Here is a 25,668-nt window from a genome sequence, read left to right as displayed (position 1 = left end):
AACCCCAATATACATCTACCATACAAAATGACGTAACTAACTAACTCTATGGTCTATGGAACCCGGAGGTTTAATGCCGCGTTTACAAAAGCTCTCCACTGACTTCTATCCTTAGCCAATTGGATCCAGTTTCTGCTTTGTATTCCTATTTCTGCGAGATCCATCTTAATATTTTCCTCCCATCTGTTCCTAGGTCTTCTTAATGGTCATTTTCCGATTGGTCTTTCAGTTAAGACTTTGAAAGCGTTCTTACTTTCTTCCATTCTGGCTACGTTACCTGCGCATCTGAGTCTTCTAGACTTGATGACCCATAACAGTGTTTGATAAATGGTATAAATCATGCAGTTCCTCATTATGAAGTTTGTGCCTAGAGATGTGGGTCGGGTAAATACCCAGTGGGTAGGTAAATAAAAAATGGGTATTTACCCGTTTTGTATTTACCTACCCAAAAAATGGGTATTTTACGAAAGTTCAATTGTTATGAAGTTTTAAGAATTGTTAACCGTACCGGTGACGTTTTTCTGTATTTTGGGGTCTCTCGAGCGTGATGTCTCATTCGTTCACTATGTATATGCAAACAATAACCAATTGACCCCGTTCAGGCGCACCAGCGTTACTATTTTGGACATTATATGTTATTCTAGGTTAAAGCGATATCTAAAAACCTATTTTTCAAAATAATTCTTCTCAAAGAACTTCATAGGTAAAGAGATCAAAATATTGAATCGAATGTTTTGAATGGGGGAAATGGTGGGGGTGAGTTGTTACATTTTTCAGACGAAGCCCTCGTGTACACCTATACGCAACATCAAAGTTTGATGGACGTCGATAAAGCCAATAATGCACACCACATTTCCGATTTTACGTCATCGCTCACGAACAAATCAGATTGAGAATCAGAATCAGAGTTAAAACTTGAGGGATTAATGTCTCCTCGGGGTACCTACATTACCACACACTTGTCTTCTCAAGGTTGATCTCGTGCTATTTTAGTATACTTATCCGTCTATGCCCTTTCTTCACCAAGGTGTGAACGGCTTTTAAACTTGGATTAGTTTTATACCTAGACTTAAAAAAATAACAAATCGTAGTTTCACTTCAAGCCTTAGGTTGTCCAAACATAGAAATCGTACATAAACCCTCTTTGTTGAATCTTTGGGAGACAGCCCCAGTTTTAAATGTAAAGTCTGCAATACGCCATCAATTTTCAAGAACCCTATCAAGTTATTGTGTATTTTCATTTCAGAACAGATGCTTTGAGAGTCCTTCAATTCAACAATTTTTCCTGAAACGTGCAATTTTGAAATTTTAAAACTCTCAGAAATGTTTCACAGAAAACAACTCACACCCGACACATAAATAAAAGATAAATGAAAGCTGGATCATGTATCTAAAGCATTACATATCAGAGGCTATAACTAGCTGAATAAAGACAACCAAAATTATCAAAATCTTTCCGAGTCGAACATTATGGACTTTAAGATAATCATGAAAAAAGTGTGCCCTATGTCTACTAGTTTCGAACTTAAAAGGACACTTTAGAGTAGTTTTATCATGGAAGGAGAAAATGAGTTCGATATATTTGATGTAGTTCCATCTATTATATGAACATATGCTGGAGTAAACAACATTACATCAATTTCCATCAAATGTACAGGCTTTCCTTAACTTTTTATGGCTTCTTAGATTCAACGTTACTATTTAGGTTTTTTGATAAAATCTTAATATTGACGTTTCTTAAAACAAATATCGACGTATAGAACGTTACGAAGGCTTACAGGAGTGTTGAACGAAAGTTTTGCCAACGCGATCTCGTTAGTGGGTACATTTGTTCTACCTAACGACGGCTCCATTCAATCACTTGTACGAGTAAAGGGTGGAGGTCGCTACAGCGATACTATAATTAATCTGTACCCATTTTATCAACATTGATCAGAGGCGCAATAATTAAACAGATAACTTAGATATAATTAAAAGAAAGAACGTTGTTATTGATTCGTTGTCATGAGTAAGATTATTGTTTTATGATGGATAGGACATGTTGGTATTATCAAGATCATTATTTGCTATGATTGCTGCTGACGTTTTATGTACGTATACTACAGAGGAATAAATCGAAGATTTTTGGATGCAATTCATGTTTATGGTCAGTAAATTAGTAGTTGATATGTTTACTATAATAACGTAATAACTTAAAAGATACGTAAAGCGAATCAGGGCTAAAACGAAGTGATATCGTTTTATCTGGTGCCGAAGACACGGGACCATACTATTTAGTTCCGAAGAATAGTAAGAACTGAGTTTATGTGCATAAGTACATATACCTTTTTATGAGTTTCACTATTTTAAGAAGCGGGAAGAGAATACAAAGAATTGTTAATATGCAGGATTCTGAGATTGAAGAAGTACCCAGTGTTTCAAACGAAACCATATCTGGAAATGCAACAGCTGTGTCTGAACATTCCTATTCTAACCTTATTGATATGTTTAGTCGACTACTTGATGAAAAACTAGAACAGAAATTTGATCAACAAGATAAAAAGCTAGAACAGAAATTTGATCAACAAGATGAAAAGCTAGAAAAGCTAGAACAGAAATTTGATCAACAAGATGAAAAGCTAGAACAGAAATTTGATCAACAACAAAAATTGTACGATGATAAGTTAGAACAGATACTAGTGCAGCATAAATCTCTTGCAGATAAAGTACAAGGTGTGCAAGAAAATTTTGATCGCTTGCAATACAGTTTGAAAGAAAATTTGCAAGTATTAGCTAATGAAGTTACCGTCAAAATTACAAATGATATGACGCGAGAACTTGATACTAGGTTTCAACAATTTAGTAACAAATGGCAAGATAGACAGGATCAACTAGCTCTAGAAACAGAGTCGATAAAGAAAGCCGTTGAAGCGGTGGAATCGACGACAGCCCAACAAAAAAATCAGATAGTGAATATTACTGCCCAGGTTAATTCACATAGCATACTGATATCCAACTTACAAGAGGGAATCAGATCGTTACAAGAGAGGGAATGTGGCTACAATGATCTTATGTATAAGGAGGCTTTGGGTACTCCCAATCAACAGGAAATATTGCATCATCAACAGGAAGCATTGCATCACCGCCCGAGAACTCCATTAATAGAAACTGACGGGATATTTTCTTCTAAGAGTTCTGTTGATGATGGTTTAGTTGTGGAAGATCACAGTAGGCGATTCCAAAGTCCAGATCGCAAAAGAAGAAGGCAGATACATGAGAGCGAAAGGGTTCCAGACCATTATCAACGCCAACAAAATCATAATCATAGTAAAATAAACGTTAAGGTCAGTGAAATTAAGGCCATGACTAAATTCAGCGGTAAGTGTGACGAAACCGCAAGCTCGTTCTTAGAGAAGTTTGAAGCAGAGTGTGAAATTATGGGTGTGGATCAATCTAAATTTATGAAGTTGTTACCACATCTGTTACTTCCCCCTTGCTCCTTGTGGTTTAAAGCTATTCGCGATCATGTCAAATCCTACGAAGAATTTAAACGGGCCCTGTTGGCTAATTACGAAAATGATTTCTTGTTAGCTAACCGTGATGCGATGGTGCGAACCCGACACTATTCACCTCGGGTCGATAAATCTCTTACAGATTTTACGATTAATGCCTATAATGAACTTAAACTTGTCAATCCGTTTCAGCCCGAATCCAGAATAATCGCTTCCGTACGCATTTTATTGCCATATAAATTACAACAGATACTGTTGTCTGCTCAATGCGTAAACTTCAATCATCTGATAATTTTAGTTCAGAACTTCGAGAATCAATTCCCGAACCCTAGCGGAAGTAATCGTAATCCACCCAATCCAATTCCTGTCAGAAACCTGAATATAACTAGTGAAAATATCGAAAACCTTCGCAGCGATGAGAGGTCACGTGATAATACTGGCATTGGAATTAGTGAAAGATCTGTTATACGTACTGGAACTGGAGCTAATGGAAGATTCAATTCTAGCGGCAGAAATGGAACGAATTATGGTAATCCGAGGAACAGTTGGACGAACGGAAGAAACTTTCGTGGAAGACGTAATTACAGTAACAATGTCATGCATACCAGTGTGACTCAAAACAGATTCAATTGGAGATCTCGAGATGGCAGGAACTGTCGGAATAGGACCGAAGTAATAAATGAAACGGGAAATGGATCAAGAGAGAATAACCAAGATTGTGGTGTTCAATGTACTTTAATTGACTCATTTGTTAATCATAATTTAAACTAAAACCCGCTGATATGGTTGGGGTTAATCCCATATCAGCTGAAGATTCTCGTAATCGTTCGTCCCGAGATTCATCTAATAATTTATTTGGGACTTGTCATGAATAAGATTATTAGTTTATTATTGATAGAACATGTTGTTATTGACTAACTTTGAGTGTTATGTTTATCTTTATTTTTTTCTTACGTGTTCAAAAGAGATTCGATTGTATTAACTTGAAATCCATGACAGTGAACTTAAATTGAAGCTTTTAAACGTAATTATTGCCTTCTGATCTTGTTGTTGTTTTGATAAGATGACAATCTTAATTATAAATAATATTGTTTGTAAATGGATGTTATTGCTCAATGTAAAAGAGGAACAGTTAAGTAGTAACTCTGCGTAAGTCATCAATTACCTATAATTTTGGATAGACCCATAAATGATATTTGTAATGAATCGACGTTTATGATATGTAATTAGTAATAAAAGAAAAATATTGTTATAAATGAATTGATATATATATATGGAGAAAGAAGAGAAAAGAAAAATATTTATATTGATGTAATAATGATTAGTACGAGGGCTATTCAAAAAGTAAGTGTTCTGAAAATATCCAGGGTTCTTTCCTTCTCCGTGAATACTGTTACGGAATTCCCGTTCTGGGCGACATTTACAGCGATACTATAATTAATCTGTACCCATTTTATCAACATTGATCAGAGGCGCAATAATTAAACAGATAACTTAGATATAATTAAAAGAAAGAACGTTGTTATTGATTCGTTGTCATGAGTAAGATTATTGTTTTATGATGGATAGGACATGTTGGTATTATCAAGATCATTATTTGCTATGATTGCTGCTGACATTTTATGTACGTATACTACAGAGGAATAAATCGAAGATTTTTGGATGCAATTCATGTTTATGGTCAGTAAATTAGTAGTTGATATGTTTACTATAATAACGTAATAACTTAAAAGATACGTAAAGCGAATCAGGGCTAAAACGAAGTGATATCGTTTTATCGCGTTACACAAATTCAACAGCTAAATTCTTCCTTTTTATTTTTCATTAATAGAAACATTATTATAAGTAGCAGGAAGGATAGTTTTGGGAAAGCAGGTTCTGGTTTTCATCTATATGAAATATAGTATTGCTAGCACCAATATAGTTAATTTTGTTACGATACACGTATCTAGTTCTTACTTGTCAGGATATTCCTTGTTTGGTAACATATTGGCTGTATGTAGAAAGAATTTTGTGAGAGTTGAGTTTTATATATTGCCAGAAACATGTCAGATACGAGTAGTGAACGTACCCATCAGGGCCAGTTAAATTTAAATCATTTTCCCAATGGAGATGGTGGTTTGATCATACCTAATCCATTAAATCCTTTTTTGAGGGAGCAAGATTTTTCGTTTTTAGAAAACGAAAGATATAGGGACAGTTACTGTAGGGCAGTTGAGACACAAACAGGTGATAGTTTATCACCGTTGTTAGATTCAGATACCAGCAGTGTTTACACTTCGACCTTGGCAGGTGCAACGACTCACGATTTGAGGAATGAGAGTGAGAGTGTTGCGGTAGGTCAGTTAAGGCAAACTGGTTTCAGCGCACCTGTGGTAGATAAGAGCTGTTTTGCTTTAAATGAAAAAGACTGTTGGAAAATTGATAAACAAATCAATACAGAGAATGAACGTAGTAAGCCATATTTACATAATTTTATGCCGTTCTCTGTGGATATGAATAAATTAGCAGTATCAGCTGCCAATGAAAATTTTTCGGAAAAAATAAAAAGAATCCCTTTTTGTGATGGAACTAAAGACGAAATTATTTTTCTTTTCTTATTAGAGATTTATAAGATTATGAAACTCAACTTGTTCCCGAAAGAAGCTTTGTTTATTATAGCTTTAGGAAGGAGTAGTGGCCTTATCAATCATGAGTTATCTAATTTGATAACGGGTTCAAATCAGTGGGTACATATTAGTTACCTATTGTATTCAAAATTTGTGACCCCGATAGGTAAACAACAAATAGAACGTAAATATATTTATTGTTTGCAAAAGCCGGAGGTTAATATAGTATCTCACGTCGAGAGTGTGACGGATAGTTATGTGATCACACACGGGAGAGAAGATATACAAACATTAATTGACATTCTTTTAAATGGGATGAAGCCTCAAATACGTTATGAACTTTTTAAATATAATCGTCCAGTATCTCTAGAATTTGTGAAAGCAGAAGTGGAAAAATATGAGTTACATCGGCGGAACTTAATTGTTTACAATAGTTTAGTTAAACATCAACAAAAGGAAACAGTAGGAAGAAAAGGAAATCATAGAGTTTCCCAGTGCCCACATAAACTTTCTCAATGTATAGCTAAGTTGAACATTGAAAGCGGTGAGCGGGTACGCAGTGTTACAAATAGTGAGAGGTCCCGGGTTAGTTCCCAAGCAAGTAAGGTGAATAAAGGTCCAGTTAATAAACTTTCTTCAAACTTTAGGGAGGTTAAGAGTGAGAATCCATATAAAGGAACATTCAAGAACTTAATTGCATCATTTGTCAATGCCTTTATTATGGGGAAACAATTAAAAGGAGGACTTGACAGTTGTAGCTCAGTTTCCTTGGTGAACAAACAATACTTTGAGAAGTGGAATAAAACTTTAAATAATCCTGTGCGTGTTTATGAGCAAAAATTTAGTGGAGTAGGTGTGGATAGACAAAAGATCGAGTTGAACTCCTGTGTTTTCCTATTTATTAGATTTCATAAGAAAACTTACAAATTGAAGTTCTTTCTAGTGGAAGGTTTAGAACCTACATTTATCATAGGAGTCCAGGAACTAAAATTTATAAGTGCTCAGATAGACTTTGACAATAACAAACTTTTATTGAAACAAGAACGTGCCGTGGTACCCCTTACTTATAATCTGTCACCCCCTCCCAAAAAGATAATTCTTATTCTGCGCAAAGCGATTTATTTTGTAGCGATGGTGCTTCTGCTTATGCCAATTTGTTTATGAGGATGGACGGTTGTAGAGAAAGGGAAATGAGTTGAGTTGAGTTGATTTTGAGTTTAACGTCCCGTTCAGCAGCGAGGCTATATGAGACGTGGACCTACTGATTAACGTGGAATCCGAACCACATGAGCTCCCGCCGGGAATCGAACCCGGGTCTCCCGCGCCAAAGGCGCGTACGCTAACCGAGAAAGGGAAATGACTTCGTCGCCAGGCGTCTGCAAGGTTTCCATATCATCAGCGCCCTTGGATCCTCCCATTGTTGCCAACCCAGGAGAGACTTTTTCTTCATTGTATCCGGGGAGGTCAGGGAATTTTGAACAGCCGCCATCAGTATTGTCACCAATCACAGTAGACCCTAGTTTCTTGGAACAGGATCATACTTTACAAGGGTATGTTGATAATTTAATAAATAAATATCCTAATGTTTTTAGTGATAAGATAGGATGTATTAAACGATTTGAGCATCAAATATTGTTAAAAGACGATACACCTATATGGAAAAAAACTTACCCTCTTTCGCGGGCAGAACAAAAGCAAATGGATGTAATTTTAGATGATTTACTTGCTCAAGGAATAATTCGTCCTAGTAATTCCCAGTGGGCTTTTCCTTGTTTTCTTGTCAACAATAAGTCAGGAAGTAAAAGGCTTGTAGTGAATTATCAATCTCTAAATTCTCGTTTGTGTTTAAATGCACAATATACTCCTCGTATGGAAGATGTGTTAGCTAGTTTATCACAGGGAGTTATTTACAGCCATTTTGATGTTCATGCAGCATATCATCATTTGAAACTCAGTGAAAATTCGACTCAATATACCGCCTTTTTAACTCATCGCGGTTTATTCGAATATAAGTATGTGCCTTTTGGTATATCTTCAGGATCATTTATTTTGTCAAAGGTTTTAACTGATTTGCTATATCCTTTGAAAGAACAAGGTGTGGATTGGTTTTTTGATGATATAGTGGCAGTAAGTAAAGATATAGAGAGTCATAAACAGCTAATTGAGTCAATTTTGCAGAAGTTTAATGAGGTTGGTATAACATTGTCGGTTAATAAATCTGTGTTATTTCAGAGAAAGATCTCATATTTGGGATTTGTTGTTGAAAACGGAAATCTATGTATGGATCCTTCTAGAATAGAAGTTATCAGGAAATTACCTGCACCGAAAAATCGGAAAAGTTTGATTAGCTTAGCTAGTTTTTTTTTTCAGTTTTATAGTAGGTTTATACCAAACTTTCATGATGTGATGGAACCGATAACTCGACTTCGTTCGGCGAAGTGTAAATTTGTGAGGGGAAAAGAACAGCAAAGAGCTTTAGATCAGATAAAGGAATTATTTGAAGCTTATGTAGTATTGAAACTTCCAGATTTGAATAAACCCTTTATAATTACATCAGATGCCTGTTTAAAATCCTTAGGAGGCACGTTAGAACAATTAGATAGTCACGGAAATAGAGTTCCGGTAGCATTCTTTTCTAGACGCTTACGTAAATATGATTTAAATAAGCCGATCTTTTTGTTGGAACTTATGGCGGCGGTTGAATGCATGGAACGATATAAAACGTTTTTGCATAATAAATTCGAACTGAGGGTAGACCATGTGGGCTTAGCGTATGCTATACGTAACATACGAAGGGTCAAAAGGTATGGTAGTTTGTTGTATCGATTATTAGCGTTTGATTTCACTGTAAAATCTGTTTCAAGTAACTTGAATATAAGTGCAGATTTTATGTCACGGTTGTTTGACGAGGAAAATTTTGAATCTATGTATTTAGAGGCAACTATGGAACAAGAGATTAATAATTTATGCTTAGTAAATCTCTGGAATATGCTATTTGCTAACATATCTATAAAAGATCATCAAGCTAGAGATCCTGAATTAATGGAAATTATACATCGTTTAGAACGGAAGGAGAGATCAGAGGATTATAAGTTAGTTAAAGGGATTCTGTGTAAAAAGACTAAAGCTACAAAAAACCCGTATAAGATTTGTCTTCCAAAATGTCTAGCCAATAGTATTATAGAGTTTCATCATAGTTGTGTTTTACCCGGAAGTCATTTAGGGACAAGAAAAACTATTGGGCGTATAGCAGCCAAATATACTTGGAGTGGGATGGTAGAAGATATAAAACAATTTGTGTCATGCTGTGAGCTATGTCAGAAAAATAAACCTAATAATAGGAAACAAATGGGTCAATTAACATCAGATTTTGAAAAATTTGTAAATGGGAGATGGTATACGGACACAATTGGTCCAATGTGCAATACACGATCGGGACGCCATTGTTTGATTGTGGTAGATTCGTTTTCTAAGCGAGTTTTCTTAGAACCACTTCGTGTACTTTCTAGTCAAGCCATTATCAATCGTTTATATAAATTAATGTGTAGACATGGCTTTATATTTTCTTTGGCACATGACAATGCTAGTGTGTATAGCTCTGCACTATTTAAAGATTTTTTATATAGTAATGGTATTCGCGATATTCGAATTTCTCCGTACCATAGTGCCTCAAACGCAGCGGAAAGATACATTTCAGTTTTGAAAAATTCGTTGAGGATATACTTTAGTAAGAGACAGAATCAATGGGATACGGGTCTATACGAAATAGAGTACTCGATTAACAGCGCTGTTCATGAAGAGACCAAGTGTAGTCCCTTTGATTTAGTTTGTAACTATAACTGCGGAGACCCATTAGATGTAAAATGGAATGTGCAGGAGCTAGATATCCAAAAGAAAGACCCCAATTTGTGGGTAAATGCGCTCCATAATATTGAGAAAGCATGGCTTAGGAAAAAGAAAATTTTTAATAAACGAAGAATACCTACTAATTATCAGGTAGGTGATAAACTTTTAATTAAAGCCCAAACCAAGTCATCTTTGGCTGATAACATTACGAAGAGTTTATCAGAAAGGTGGTTGGGGCCATTCGAAGTCCAGAAATTCCTTGGTGAAAACTCATTACAGGTTAAATCTGTTGAAAATGACAGAGATATTCGTAGAGTACATGTCTCAATGACAAAACCGTTCAGAGAAAGGAGAATCCCTATTAATTAGGTATTTTTATTATTAAGAACTGGAAAAAAAGGATATATATATATATATATATATATATATATATATATATATATATATATATATATATATATATATATATATATATATATATATATATATTAGAAATATAAATTGTTATTGAAGCTTTACGTTGGTGCTATAAGACAACAGACGAACATAATTTTAAGTAATTTTAATGTGTTATATGTTAAAATAGTTTTCTCATTGCAGGCCTGTAATGTGTCCGTCTAAATATGTCTAATGTATTGCGTCCTTAATTGTAAATTGGGCTTCTAGTCCAATAGTCGGTGGATTGTATCGTCAATTGTTAATGGAGAATTCCGTGGATCGGATTCCAGTCTGTTTGTCATGTCTATTGGATGGAAATGGATTATTCTGATAAAACTGGTTATGGATAAATCAACATATTATTTTTCAACTGGAAACTATTCGTTCAGTATGTAATCAAGACAGAAATTGTAAGTTACAATGTAATTTCTTTTTCTATTATTGAATATGTAAAATATAATATGTAGGGAAAATATATATATATATCTTTCGCTTTATATTTAATATTGCTTAGGAAAAATCAGGAAATTGCATTTAGGCGCTATTTCATAATTTTTTGGAAGTGTTTGTAAATTTATGAAAGATGCGAATCATACACGAATTACTATAGTTGCTGACTGTAGAGAGAGTGTAGAGTATGGTAGTGGTTTGATTGTATTTTGGGGGTTATTATTTTTATTTTTAGTTTATTTTTCTTTAGTTGGTGTAGTTGGGAAGTATGTTTGTTAGCTAGTAGGTATAGTGATACTAGTTTGGTGATTAATCCTGACTTTGAGACAACGAGATTCTGCATATTTCATAAAAAAAAAAGAGGGAGAGGTGAATGTGTAACGACATGTTTATTTAGAGTTTTTAAAAAAAGTAAAATCACCTTCACTTTATAACAGCGCCCACAGCGGAATTTGTGCGAACTATCTTTCTACGTTTAATTTCTGTCTATAGGCAACAGCACTTTAGCTGTTGAATCCAAAGGTAGAAGTCTGAGCTATCCTGAGTTTCGAATTTTGTTCGAAATGGGTAAAACCAGTTAACCAGTTGCTATTTTGTATCTTGAAAGCATAGTTCTGAAAGTTAAAATCTTATTACGTGATATTATTATATTCTAAGAATTTAATTGAGGATCGGTGTATGTGTGAAAAAAGTTATAGTTATTTGGTGCAACGTTAAAAAAAAAAGTGTGTGTTTCCATTTGATCCTGTTAATACATGTTCTATGTGAAGTTCCATGACCATAGTATACAAATAGCAAGGAGGAATAATGTATTCAAATTATTGGTGAGTTAATTATGTATTATTCAAATATATATATAGAAATAAGTTTGATATAAGTAACTAAGAATCGTTAAGATTCGAAAATTCTTACAGATGATATGTAATTTTCTAATAGGTTACTGTCATGAGCCTAATTTCAGAAAAAAAAATATGTCTATTGAAGTAGCCTCTTTGGATGGAATTCTTTATCAGCAGTCATTATATGTATTACTTTATTGAATTTGTTATAAAGTTAATGAATAGAACAAAGAATATTATTTTCCTTATTAACCATACTATTAAGTATATTTATGAATAGTAGCTGCATTCACTTTAGTATTTTTGAACTCAGGATTACTATATATTTAATTAACATTGTTTATGCATTAAATAATTTAATTTCTGAACCTGCTATATGTTATAAGTGTGGATGTGCCCGAAGGGTACATTTGTTCTACCTAACGACGGCTCCATTCAATCACTTGTACGAGTAAAGGGTGGAGGTCGCGTTACAGTAGTCACTATCTTTCCCTATTTTTGAAAACATAATTCCATCTCAGCTACTGTTTTTCGCTAAAACAATGTTGACTATAACGTTTTTTGTGCCAACGCTCAATTTTTAAGAAGTCAGTGGAAATAAACAATCCTTTTACGTTTTACCCAATATTTGTATTGCAATGTTAGTTCTAATACAACCATACTTACTTTTCTCGAAGTATAGGATCCACTCCTACTGTTGGTTCATCCAAAATCATTAGTCGTGGTTCATGCAACATGGCTATCGCAAACGAGACTCTCCTAGCTTGTCCAGAGCTACAAAGATGATAAGAATACAATTAGTAATTCTTTAAAATGCTCCAACGTGTTTTTAGTTTTTTTTCACAACTGTTTTTGTAAATTAGTAAAATTACATCTGAGATAAACGTTGCTAATGTTATGAAACATACCTCCCAACAGTACAATTTATTTCTTTAAAAAAAGGGAAAAAGAACGAGTCTCTTACTGTAAGTTTTCAGTCTTGTCAAGATGTGGCTAAGAAAAATTGGTTTCTTAGGGATATGAATTTATTATACAGATCCCACTTTATCCCCACTTTCATTATTTTATTACAAGTAGTGTGTGTGTCACCGTGAGTAGAATTCACTGTTAGTACTATGTGTAGCACTTTAAGGACTGCATGTGTCACCGTCAGAATGAAATAGTATTAGATACAATTTGCTACTTCAAAGTGTATTTTCTTACATGTACAAATTAAATAATAGAAACAATATGATGCAGCAGAAAGTGAGTTTCATCTCATAGTTGTACAGTAGGTTTCCTGTGCAAATTCAATATTAAAATAGATAAATAACTTCAGCCTAAAATAGATGGATGGTGAGAGATGAAACTTTCGCAGTAAACATTTTCTATCATTTTTGGTTTGGAAGAGGTTGAATGGAGGAGATGAAATCTATTCTTATCGTTTTTGTTCTATGAAAATTAAAATTGAAATCGGAAGTTAGCCTACCAGTAAAAAATCACCACTTCAGTTTTAGTAGAGTAATGAAGATGGTATCTTTCCTTAACACACGGAATCGATTCCAGATATCCTCTTATCGCTATCTATTACCGTTTGTCTGTATTATGATCAACATTGAAACCGGAAGTACTGAGAAATGTTTGCCACTTCCGGTTTTAGTAGAGTAATAGGATTGAGATGGTATCCTTTTATGAGACACTGAATCGATTCAATAAAAAAAACTTCTTATCGCTATCTATTATAGTGTTTCTTCTATTGTGATCAGCGTTGAAATCGGAAATGGTTGATTTACATCATTTCCGGTTTGAAAACCGGGTTAACGGAGGAGATGGACTCTATTCTTTGGCCGATGGATTCACTGCAAGAAACAACTTCTCGGTATTTCTTACCGTTTGTGCTTTTGTGTAAATCAATATAAAAATGGAGGAGATGAAACAACTACTAGTACTAGTAGGTAGTAAATTTCGGAAAGTACTAGTAAATTTCAACCACTTACGGTTTTAATAAAATGTTACAAATAGTTATAGTGTGTCTTTTCTTGAGTAGTTGAATCGATTCCAGTAAATCGCTTATCGTTATCTATAACCGTCTCTGTTCTATAGTGATCAACGTTGAAACCGGAACCAGTTGATTTCTACCACTTTCAATTTGAAAGGAAGGTTAACGAAGGAGACGAAACCTATTCTTACAAAAAAAATTGCTTCTCGATTTCTTTTATTGTTTTTGCTCTGTTTCTCTGTCCCCATACAGACAAACGGACGGACGAACGGACGAGCATAAAAGTTCTATAAGATTTCCGATACTTTGCGCAGGATAGTTTGGAAATCTAAAAAATATCAATTATTACCTGACAACAAACGATCCACTTTTTTAATGCCATCAATTTTTTAAAGCAAAACTATACGTGAAAATTTACTTTAAAGCACATAATTTTGTTCATCATCATCATCAATCATGACCAATCATCAATCAGTTAATCTCATCTCTACACAATATTAGAGTTATACAAAAATTAAAGTTTATAATTTTGGGCTATATCTCATTAACCTGTTAAGGACTTAATTATCAGGAATTTTTCTGGCAAAAAATACCCATATTTTTTATTGCTTGTTTGAATTGTTTGAATATAGAAGATTGTATAATAAAAATATTTCTTCATAAATCTTTTCCAGGGCGTAGAAGAAAAGCATAGAAACCTTGCAGATTTTTATCCCGAGTTATCTCGGGCAGAGGTAAAAGTAAGGGGTAACGCGGTGAGACGCTGTTTTCCCACTTCCAAGAAATATGTATGGCGGCCTCCATTTCCTTAAAAAAAAAAAAAAAAAAAAAAAAAGGCAAAGATAGACACGGGGGACGACGTTATATCATACGTCCCCCTACCCTTTTCAGATCCACTTTTACCCCTAATCTCGGGGCTATAAGAAGTTATAGGGACATGTAGGTATAGGTGAAATATTTGTGCAGGGACAATATTTATTGCTAAATGATATACATAATGTGGTGTGCAAAACATAATAAAATAACGTTTCAAATTTCCTACTCGTGATCATGATTTTTATCCCGAGTATTCTCGACACAGAGTGATGCAGAGAACAACTACATAAAATTCAACACAGGTACGCTACTGGTGCTGCAATACAAAGCCGCTAGACACTCTACAATACCCCAAGAGACATCTGTTGGGCAAAATTAGTACTTCGAACACTAATAGACGGCTTCTTTCGTGATAAGTACAAACGAATAAGAAAGTTACAAACGGAACGAAATAACTCGGGAAAAAACTAATTAGATTTTTTTTTAAAACAAACGAGATAACTCGGGATATGTCCTTGAGGGGTTAATCATCCTGTATACTGTCATCTTGCTAGCACCGTAATGAAAAACCAAATTAGTATATACTATAGTGTTAGTTTCATCATATAGAATCATCATCATACATAATCAATTTTAATTTTACAAAACAAAACAAAACAAAAAAAAAAAAGAAAAAAAGAAAAGAAAAAAAGAAAAAAAAGCTTTTTCTCCATTTTCTCAAAAATTATGCATGAGGATTAACACTCGCTCATATAATCTTGTTCAGCTCAATAAGATCTACAAATTGGATTTTTTTTTTCATATTTGGACTTTCTTTTCGTTAACTTTAGTAGCATTATAGAATGAATGTTGTTTTACCTATACTTTGACAATTGCTAAGTCAGCGAAATATTCACGATCCAAAGAAAAGTTCATATAACAAGCATAGCGCAGTATTCATATAACAAGCATGAATATCCTTGTCATTCCTCACAACATAATTATGTACGTGTCGCTTTACAGACACAAGTGAAAGACGTCTTGATAAAAATCGGCAAGTGATACCATAAAGGGGAGATTTTTCAATATCTCGCACCCTTTGCTAGATCTGAGCCTACTTCCGGTTAGAGTTTCTAATTTATGTATGATAAGTGTTTTCTTTCTTCTTGCATGGAGTGTGTAATAAGGAAAATCATTACACACACAATTAATCATAATGTCAGTAATATATGGTGTTCATTGGGCAAAACACTTCAAACGAGAAAGATTTATCTTAGACTGGAGAAAGGTTATCCTTCACTTTTCATTATTAATTGGCCATGAAATAAACGCCTGAGAGATATACAACCCCTGTATACATCTATATTGTGCTGGAATGTATAACTCAGGATATGATGCTTTACATATTTAAAATTTCAATACTTCCAGTATACCCCTAAAAAGAGTAATAAAGAAATAATGGCCACGTTTTTCTAAATCATTCAATTAGAACTAGGCAATCTACGCAAAATTTGGAATCGACCAGCAAAAACGGCATGTTTCTAGCACTTGTGGTTTCGAAATCTCATTGTTGAAACGATTAGAGACAACATATGAACTTTTCTTTGGAGACAAACTTATAAACCTAGCATTTCAATATATAAATGATTATTGTGAATTACAGAATAGAAAAGAACAAGATAGAGAGACCATTTGAGCTTATTCTTGTAGTCTACAAGTCTAATATGCAAAACAAAATAGCAAATTACAGTGTATTCTAATGTGAAAAACAAAGTAGCAAATTATTAAGTATTCTACCATGTGAAACAAAGCAGCAAATTATCTAGTATTCTAATATACAAAACAAAGTAGCAAATTATCAAATGTTCTAGTATATAAAACAAGATATAACATTATTAAGTGCTCAATATACAGAATAAGGTAGCAAATTATCAAGTATTCTAATATGCACAACAAGGCAGCAAATTATCGAATGTGCAATACAAGGTAACAAATTATCAAGTGTTCTAATACACTAAACAAGATATAAAATTATTAAGTATTCTAATATGCAGAAGGTAGCAAATTATAAAGCATTCTAATATACAAAACATGCTAGCAAATTATCAAGTATTCTGATGTACAAAACAAGATATAAAATTATTAAGTATTCTAATATGCAGAAGGTAGCAAATTATAAAGCATTCTAATATACAAAACATGCTAGCAAATTATCAAGTGTTCTAATATACAAAACAAGATATAAAATTATTAACGAGGGAACCTATCCAAGTGCAACTCTGACTTCGAGTCGAGACTATGGCCATTGGATACCTTGTCCCAAAAGAACATAACACGAAAAGAGATACATCCTCGATCGCAACCGTTGCGGAGATATAAGCGTGAAAAGTTAGAAATTAAGCTCCATACTATACATTACAAAGTCAGATTCTGGGTCAAATTTTTCGGAAACGGTCGAGTAAGGAAACTCAGCGAATACATATCAAATTAGTGTCTGAAGCACAGCAACTTTTGAATGAAAAATCTGTGTCCCCGGGACACTCGCAGGGTCCCAGGCGGGGCCCAACTCAATTTGCAAATGGAGCCGGGGTTAAGTATCATATTGTATGAAAGCTATTGTTAAATAAAAGAAGATAGAATGAATCTCAACTCTCTATGATAACTCTGTGCAATCGGACAACTGATCAAAATGTCAATACACCTATATCAGAAAATCTATGGCCACGCTTCTAAATCCGTTAAGTTACGACAATAACAAAACAGAAAAACACGTTTGAAAGTGCAAGGTATTGGAGTAAATCAAATTGCTGCAGAGCCTCTCTCTCAAAAGCACCCTTCGATATATTTTATTTCTGCACCACTATTCCAGTTTTCTCCAACCCCACTTCTCTCCAAGTTGCCTCACAGTTTCAAGGTTAGTCCTTTTCATTTTACCATCATGTTTCTCTTTCAGCAAATCCCCCGATAGAAATTTCACAGTGCAATCTGTGAATTTGGGGTCCCGATCCGCAAAGCATATACCGTTGCCTTTTGACCTTCTCACTCTCCACGCCGATTGCGATTGCCAATGTATTCTTTCTCTTCTAGAACACGAAATCCAATGATCATTGTTATTCTACGGTCCATTGGTCATTCGAAGTCACACTTATACTTGGATAAGGTCCGTTGTGCGACTCTGTGAGAGACTTTGCACCAATTTGCTTTACTTTAATACCTTACACTTTCAAACGTGTTTTTCTGTTTTGTTATTGTCGTAACTTAACGGATTTAGAAGCGTGGCCATAGATTTCCTGATGTAGGTTGTATTGACATTTTGATCGGTTGCCCGTTTGCACAGGGTTATCGTAGAGAGTTGAGATTTGTTCTATCTTCTTTTATTTAACAGCAGCTTTCATACAATATGCTACTTAACCCCGGTTCCATTTGCAAATTTTGAGTTGGGCCCCGCCTGGGACCCTGCGAATGCCCCGGGGACACAGATTTTTCATTCAAAAGGTGCTGTGCTTCCCACACTAATTTGATATGTACACTGAGAAAAATCCATTATCCGGACAGCGGTATATTGTACAAATACAAGGATTCGTTATGTTTACTAAGGAAATCTGTACGGAGCGTACTTTATCCATATACTACACAGGTACTGCCTTTTACCCGCTTAGATGTTACATCATGTGGCTGCAGGATGTCTGACATCTAACAATCTTCTGTATTTTACATACGTATACGTATGTTAAATACTTCAGCTATATGTTATATACGTCCATCTGTGTGTGAGATCCAGACCGCCTATAGACACTCTTTCTTTCTCTATGGCTGACGTCATTGAACTACCGTCTTTTGCTTGCGAAACGAGGTTGTTTACAAACGGAACAGAAGAGAGGAAGGAAACAAAAGCCTGGGTAAGTACAATAGTTAACTATTACTTTAGTTAAATATTCCATTAACTATATATTCTTTTAGTGTGACTTGCTTTAATATAGTACTAAGTAAGTAATGTAGTTTATGACTACAATTCTTGCTATTGTAACTCGTTAATGATTGAGGAGAATGGAATGGGTGTATCTGAATTTTGAGAAATCTTTGAATATTAATGTTTTGAAACATTTTACGTTTCAAGGTAGCAAAATGAATGTTATGTGTTTATTTATTCCGTTTTATGTGTGACGATTTATTACTTGGTGCAGATTTTCTACAGGACTGCTTAACATAATTGCTAAGAAACCGTTTTCAGCGTGAAAATTTCCTTGTTTAGAGAAGATTTAGGATTTAGATTTCTGGGCTTTCGGCACCAATGGCCTTGTTAGCCCGTCACATATGAGGGATAACTTCCCTCGGTGAGCACACTATCCGGGGAAAGGAAGGGAAGAAAGGATTGGGGGAGGAAGAAAACGGCCTGGGATCTATATATTAGGCACCGCTCCGGCATTTGCCTGCTGTGAATGAGGAAAACCCAAAGAAACGTAATTCATAATGGCTGGACTTAAAATATTTTGATACTTTTTCGACCGAGTTCCCCCACCGGGATCGAACCGGGGACCGTTCGCACCGAAGGCGAGAGCATTAGCGACTACGCTACGCGGGGCCACTTGTGTAGTCTAGAAAACTCATTTTTACTAGGATACTTGCAAGATTTTTTTTCTTTTAGTTTAACGCCCCATGATTGTACATCAATGTAAGTGAAAAGGTGACGATGAGATACATGATAATGGTGGAATCAAGAAAATGTAAGGAAACTGGAAAGTCTTAAGAATCATCACACGCACAGTGTTCACCAAAAGCCTATTTGTCGGGAGAGGAATCGAACCAGGGACCTAACGGGTCAGAGGTAAGCGCTCTACTACAGAGCTTTATTTTGTTTAAAGAACTTGTTTACATTGAAATATATATATTTTACGAAGATATTGACATATTTTACAGCCTCACTGAAATTTTAAAGAAAGAAAGACTCGTCAGGGAGAGTTTACTTGTCAGGTTTTTATTTTTTAAATTAAATTTAATTTTTTTATTTATTTATTTATTTTTGCTTGTTATTTTCCCTAGTTAATTAATGTTTGGGTTACTGAGAATTAAAACCTTTTTAGTATTATTGTCATGTCATCACTTTGGAACCAAAAAGTTAAAATTTTTTTCTTGTGTTTTCAAATAGGAAGTTGGTGAGTTTGTGCCTTAGCATTGGTTTGGTTTCTAAAACGTAATTGAAGGTCATGTTGAGTTGAGTCTTGGCGGGTTTGAATTCGTGAAGTATCAGGCACTGCTTATGTCCCTGGCTTCTGTCTGTGGTGTTTCCTGGCTTTGGGCTGTGACGTATTTATGTTGAGGAGTACCAACGCAGGCCGCATGATATACTGTAGCTACAACACAGCCTCAACAGCTACGAGTGCCAGGTGTTTGAATTTCAGCTTTCGTTACGACGTGACTAATGCAGTATAGTACTAGGTTCCAATTCTATGGCTGGTAAAAACGGTATATTACTTTCGTGGTGTGGTAAGAAATACAACGTAATAGTTAATAGTTTAATTAGTGTTTCTTCATAGTATTGTTTCACTATTTCTAGAAGGAATTAAGTATTAAGGAAGTAATGAATAAGCAAAAGCACACTTTGATTGACGTTTATTATTTCTCATACTCCATTGAGAATGTTTTGATCCTCAGTTGCGCAAACATCCAGTGTGCGTTTTTTTTTGCTTACACTGCCTTACAGATGAGCTCCCTCGTGGCTAAGTGGTTAGTGTACACGCCTTTGGCGTGGGACACCCGGGTTCGATTTCCGGCCGGACCGTATGTGGTTCGGATTCCACGTTAATCTGTAGGTCCACGTCTCATATAGCCTTGTTGCTGAAAGGAACGTTAAAATCAACTCAGCACTGCTTTACAGATGCAATTGTTCGATTCCGAGTTCGAATGAAGCTTTTTACGGGCAGGGGGCGACTTTTATATATACAATCCAACAGCATTTTAGTTAGTGATGCAATATATATATATATATATATATATATATATATATATATATATATATATATATATATATATATATTACAAAATTGAAAGTGACTATGTTTGTGACTCTTAATCTCTTAGGGCCGCGGTGGCTCAGTGGTAGAGCGTTCACCTCTGGTGTTTGGGGTCCCGGATTCGATCCCAGCCCCCGCCAAATGAACTTTGTGGTGGACAAACACCGTGTGCATGGGTTTCCTCGGGGTTCTCCCGTTTCCTCCCACTTTCTTCATTCCACCATTTCATTCATTGCTCATCATCACCGTCTCCTTTAGCCTAACCGGCATAACTGTGAGACGTAAAACTCAAAGGTTTCATTTCATTTCATTTTTCTTAATCTCATCTCTTGAACCATCCGACCGATCTCGATCAAATTTCCAAGGTAGATGCGGTTTTGGCCTGGGAGTGTTTTTAGCTATTTACTTTGACAGTAGAACTTAGGGGAGGGGGAGGAGGGGGAAAGAAAAAATAAATAAGACTTAATTTACTTTGAAGTGTAAAAGTGCGAGCGTTTTCTTCTCTCTCTCTCTCTCTCTCTCTCTCTCTCTCTCTCTCTCTTTCTTTCTTTCTTTCTTTCTTTCTTTCTCTTCACTCCTCCAGTCTCCTCTTACTTTGATTTCAGGATTTCGCACTCTGATGAAAAGTATTAAATACCGCCAGGAAAAGTACTAATATATAACCTCTCTTTTAGGCGCCCCTCCAACCACGCGCCTGGGACACATGCTTTGCTTGCTCGCCCATAGCTGCGGCTCTGTGAGCCAGGGCTTGCTAACTTAACATAATGTGCGTTATTATTAATTCGTTATTTGTTACCATACCTATATGATAACGAAAACTGAGACTAAATGAATAACGTTACTGCGTTAAATACCGTTTTAGCTGTTACTGATAGAATTACGGTACTTATTAAAAATAACGTTATTGCCAGGCGAAGAGAGCATTTCGTTATTAAGGTTGGGTTACTGCTGCAATAAAGTTAATGCATGATAACGTAATAGGTTTCATTAAAATGATAACGTTAAAGACATTACTGTTTAACTCAATATAAATTGTATTTAATTGCTTCAACTATATTCGTTATTTGTTACGGTTCCAATATCGTAACGAAAAACGAAACCAATTTAGTAACGTTATTGTCATAGGTATCATTTCTAATGTTACTCTCACAATTACGGTACTTATTAAAAATAACGTTATTGGCAGGTGAAAAGAGCATTTTGTTATTGAGGTTATCGTACAGTTGCAATAACTTATTGAATGCTAACTTAATAGGTTGTATGTCAATGATAGGGGGTCTAATGTTAAAGACAGAACTTTTTAACGTAATATAATTGCATTAAAATATTCGTTACTTGTAACCGTTCCTATACCGTAACGAAAAGGAAAACTAACTAAATAACATTATTATTTTAGGTATTAATCAACTATTACTCTTATAATTAGGGAATAGAGCTCCTCCATGGCTGAGCGGTTAGCGTACGCACCTTTGGCGTGGGTGATCCGGGTTCGATTCCCGGCGGGAGATCATCTGATTCGGATTCCACGTTAATCAGTAGGTCCTATCTCATATAACCTTGCTGCTGAAAAGGACGTTAAACTAAAATCAACTCAACAATTAGGGTATAAAAAGTAATGTTATTGACAGAAAAAGCAGCATTTCGTTACTAATTGGAAGATTAAGAATCAGTTCTGTACAGTTGCATTAAATGTTATTGAACGGTAGTGCGGTAAATCGTAAAGGAGAAGATTTGCTAATAAATAAATAAATAAATAAATAAATAAATAAATAAATAAATAAATAAATAAAAATGAAGTATTTGATTCTACGTCCCATGCTTATGCCGGATAGGTAACATGCATGTCGATGGTAGGAATAAATGTGAGAGAATTAAGAAAGTGGGGAGAGACGGGATAACCCCAAGAAAACCCACACACATTGGGTTTGTCCTCCATAAAGCTCACTTGGCTCAAACTGGCATCGAACCAGGAACCCCACGCAGCAGAGTGAACGCTCTACCACTGAACCACCGCGGCCCCTTTTCTTTTTCATGTACGACTAATATCTTTTTTTTTTCTTGTAGTTAAAGAAAATTATATCAAAACTTAGCCAATATCCAATATTTGTTAAATATATGAGTACACTCTCCCAAAGGGGCAGTTTTGGAATTCCAACCATTGACGCTTCAGAAAATGTTAAGCATGGAAATTGATGAAGTACTGATGAATTACTATAGTAACTCGTAAATGTTACAGGAAAGTAGTATTTGAGTTTTGAATCCAAACTATTAAATTATAAACAGCATTTCATTTCTTCTGAGCACTTGTCTTTTCTGCGGGACGCTTGGGGTTGATTTCCGCCGTGAGCTCATGTGATTTGGATCCTACGTAGAACCACATCACAGAAAGTCTTGACAGTAAACATTATGTTAAACTCCAGACAAATAAGCTTGTTTTAATCACCCTTCAGTGTCATATTTTTCATTGTGTATGATTGGATAATTGATTGGTCTGGAGTTTACCCTCATCCATCACTGAGGCTATGTGAGACGTGGATCTATAGCTAACGTAGGTTCCTAAGGATTTGATTTTCTACCAGGAATCAAGTCCTCCTCTCCCGCGCCAATGGTTTCTACAGTAATCACATAGCCACGAGGGAGTATCATTGTTTTATGTAGTGATGAGCAAATGCAAGACCAAGACCAAGACCCGGGTGGTCTTGGTCTTTGTCTTGCACTGGAACCCTTGGTCTTGGTCTTAGTCTTGCTTGCAAGAGTCTTGTAAGTCTTGCTTTTTCGAAATCTTATGCTTTTCATAGGTAAATTTTACTCTGGATATAAGTTATAATAAAGTCTACAATGAGCCAATAGTAATGGAAATATATACAATGGATGTTCCTAAATGTAATATAGTTTACCTTCGTGTAATATGACGATAGTGTACAACGTAGGCGATGACCGTTATTTTCTTTTTCAATGGGTATCCACGCTCAAGACTTCTCTATAGAGTAGTAGTCTTGACCCACGCTTCACTACTTACAAGATAAATCACAACGTTTCATAATCTTTTTATGTTTTTTTAACAGATCCCACACACCCCTTTGTTCTCAAACTAGGGAGGTTACCCCTGAGACACATGAAAGAAAATCAAGACAGCACAGCTTATTGAAATACCATGAATTGCAATGTTATTTTTCACCATAAAGGCGTCAGATTTTTGTCTTTTCAACTACGATTAGCTAACGTTTGTATTAAACAAACTTCCAGTTAAATATTAAGATTTTGTTTTATTGATTCCAATATGTACTGTATGGGGCAGAAACATGGGCATGGAGAAAAAAAGGAGAAAATTAATTGGGTTGAACAGAAAATGAATGAGAGATGTTAGAAATAGTAGCAATAAGGGAGAAAAAAATTGATATTGTTAAGAGGGGTACGAGGAACTGGTTGGGATATTGGCTGAGGAGGAAATGTATTATGAGAAACGTGCTAGAGGGTATGGTGGAAGGAAAGAGAGGGAGGGTACGAAGAAGAGTGTAGTTGAAGGAAAGTATTAAAACAGAAAATTGATGCGTCAAGACGAAGAGACCAGCTGAGGATCACCGTACATCGAAGCTTCTTAGTTCCAGCAAGTGACCTACCAATAATGGCAGAATAGCTATGATGATGATAATTATGGTGATATGTTTATTAATATTGGCCAAAAAAGAGAGAGAAAAAATAAAAATAATAATTATTATAATAAAACCTCTTTATATTTTAGAATAATTTGAGTGAAAACCGAATACGACTATTGCGCAAAGAATACCATTACTCTATGTGGCCGGTAGTTCGAATTTGAGCTTTTCTTTTTTTCAGCATCGGATTGGAACAGGATATAATTGTGGAAATGTTCTGAGGGTTCACCTATTGGAAACGCTCGCAATACTTTCTATTACGCGTACTTTATTTATTTTCGCACAACCACATGAAAACGCAAGGGGAAATATAGCACAAAAAACACTAAGAAGACAAACTTCTAAACTGAGGGGTGGGCAAGTTGTTGATTTTGGATCCCTTCAGCAGAAGTATAGAGCAAGGTCAAGGGACAAAACAACTGAAAGTGCGGAATCAACATCAACAACCTCTAGAGACAAAACTAATTTTGGCAACAAGAAAGCTTCAAAGCTTTTCGTTCGGAAATTGTCGGGTGCAATTGTGTGATGGGGGCCTACAATTCTTGGCCCATGGCACCTACGTTCAAGCTGCGTTTTCACGTTATTCGCCAGCCACATGAGTCAATGCGAGATTATACTAAGTCCACACTGAAATAGGTCAGGCCTTTTCTCCTTTATTTTGTACTGACCCCGTGAATAGTGTGCCCACAAGCATAAATAGTACATGAAAAAACTGATTTGAAGGAATCAGAACTACTGTTTTTGGTTCACAGGGAAATTATAGTAACAATACTAGCAGAATAACTTAAGATACATACATTTTTCTATGATAATATAAAAACGATTTAAGAGCCGGGCCCATTGGGCTCCTTATGACAGGCCGCCTCTGCTTTTGACCTATATTAGAAGTAGAAAATAACAGTATCAAACTCGAAGTTATTTGAAATAACTGTACAAAATCAATCTCACTTGTGAATATGGATCATTTATTGTTGTATAGGCATAATGTTATATCGCTCAATCCTCGTTGAGTCGAATACCTAAGGAGGCTAAAAGTTATATTGATAAACAATTATTCAATGTATATATAAGCATCCGCCATGAAATCAAGCTTGCGGTCACATGCACTAGGTTTTTGTCAACGTCATGAAAACGTTATTTCGTTATTAATTTTATGAGCACACATTAAAAATTTCCAATGGATGCTTGAGCCTCGGAGCCAATGCCATACCCATGGAGTTGGCACCTATGGTGTACGGAATTACTGATCTTGCTTCCGGTGTGAGCGGTCCCGGGTTCGATTCCCGGTGGGAGCACTCAGTCGAAGAAGTGTAAAACGCTTTTTCAGGCCAGCCTCCTTGAATGAGGTTTTCCTGGGTGTTTCTCATTCCCGCCAGGCAAATGCCGGGTTGGTACCTAACTTATAGGTCCCAGGCCGCTTCCTTCCTTCCCCAATCCTTTCTTCCTTCCCTTTCCCCGGATTGTGTGCTCGCCGAGGGACGTCATCCCTCAAAACGTGAAGGGCTAAATGGCCTTAGATGCCGAAAGCCCAGAAATCTAAATCCCATCCCCCTCC

The 25,668-nt window shown here is 35.5% G+C and overlaps 1 protein-coding gene across 2 annotated transcripts in view; it reads right to left on the bottom strand.

Annotated features, from left to right (window-relative positions):
* LOC145683502 (ABC transporter G family member 23-like) overlaps positions 1–25,668 on the bottom strand; it is a 259,118-nt gene that overhangs the window by 110,973 nt on the left and 122,477 nt on the right. For both annotated transcript variants that reach the window (XM_081754841.1, XM_081754842.1), the window contains exon 5: positions 12,340–12,447. In XM_081754841.1, the coding sequence (XP_081610967.1) occupies positions 12,340–12,447 (108 nt within the window). The remainder of the gene's footprint in view (positions 1–12,339; positions 12,448–25,668) is intronic.

The sequence above is a fragment of the Thermobia domestica genome, chromosome 4 (genome assembly GCF_964235325.1).
Source record: "Thermobia domestica chromosome 4, izTheDome1.hap1.1, whole genome shotgun sequence".
Lineage (NCBI taxonomy): Eukaryota > Metazoa > Arthropoda > Insecta > Zygentoma > Lepismatidae > Thermobia > Thermobia domestica.
This window is presented reverse-complemented; position numbering and strand designations above follow the sequence as displayed.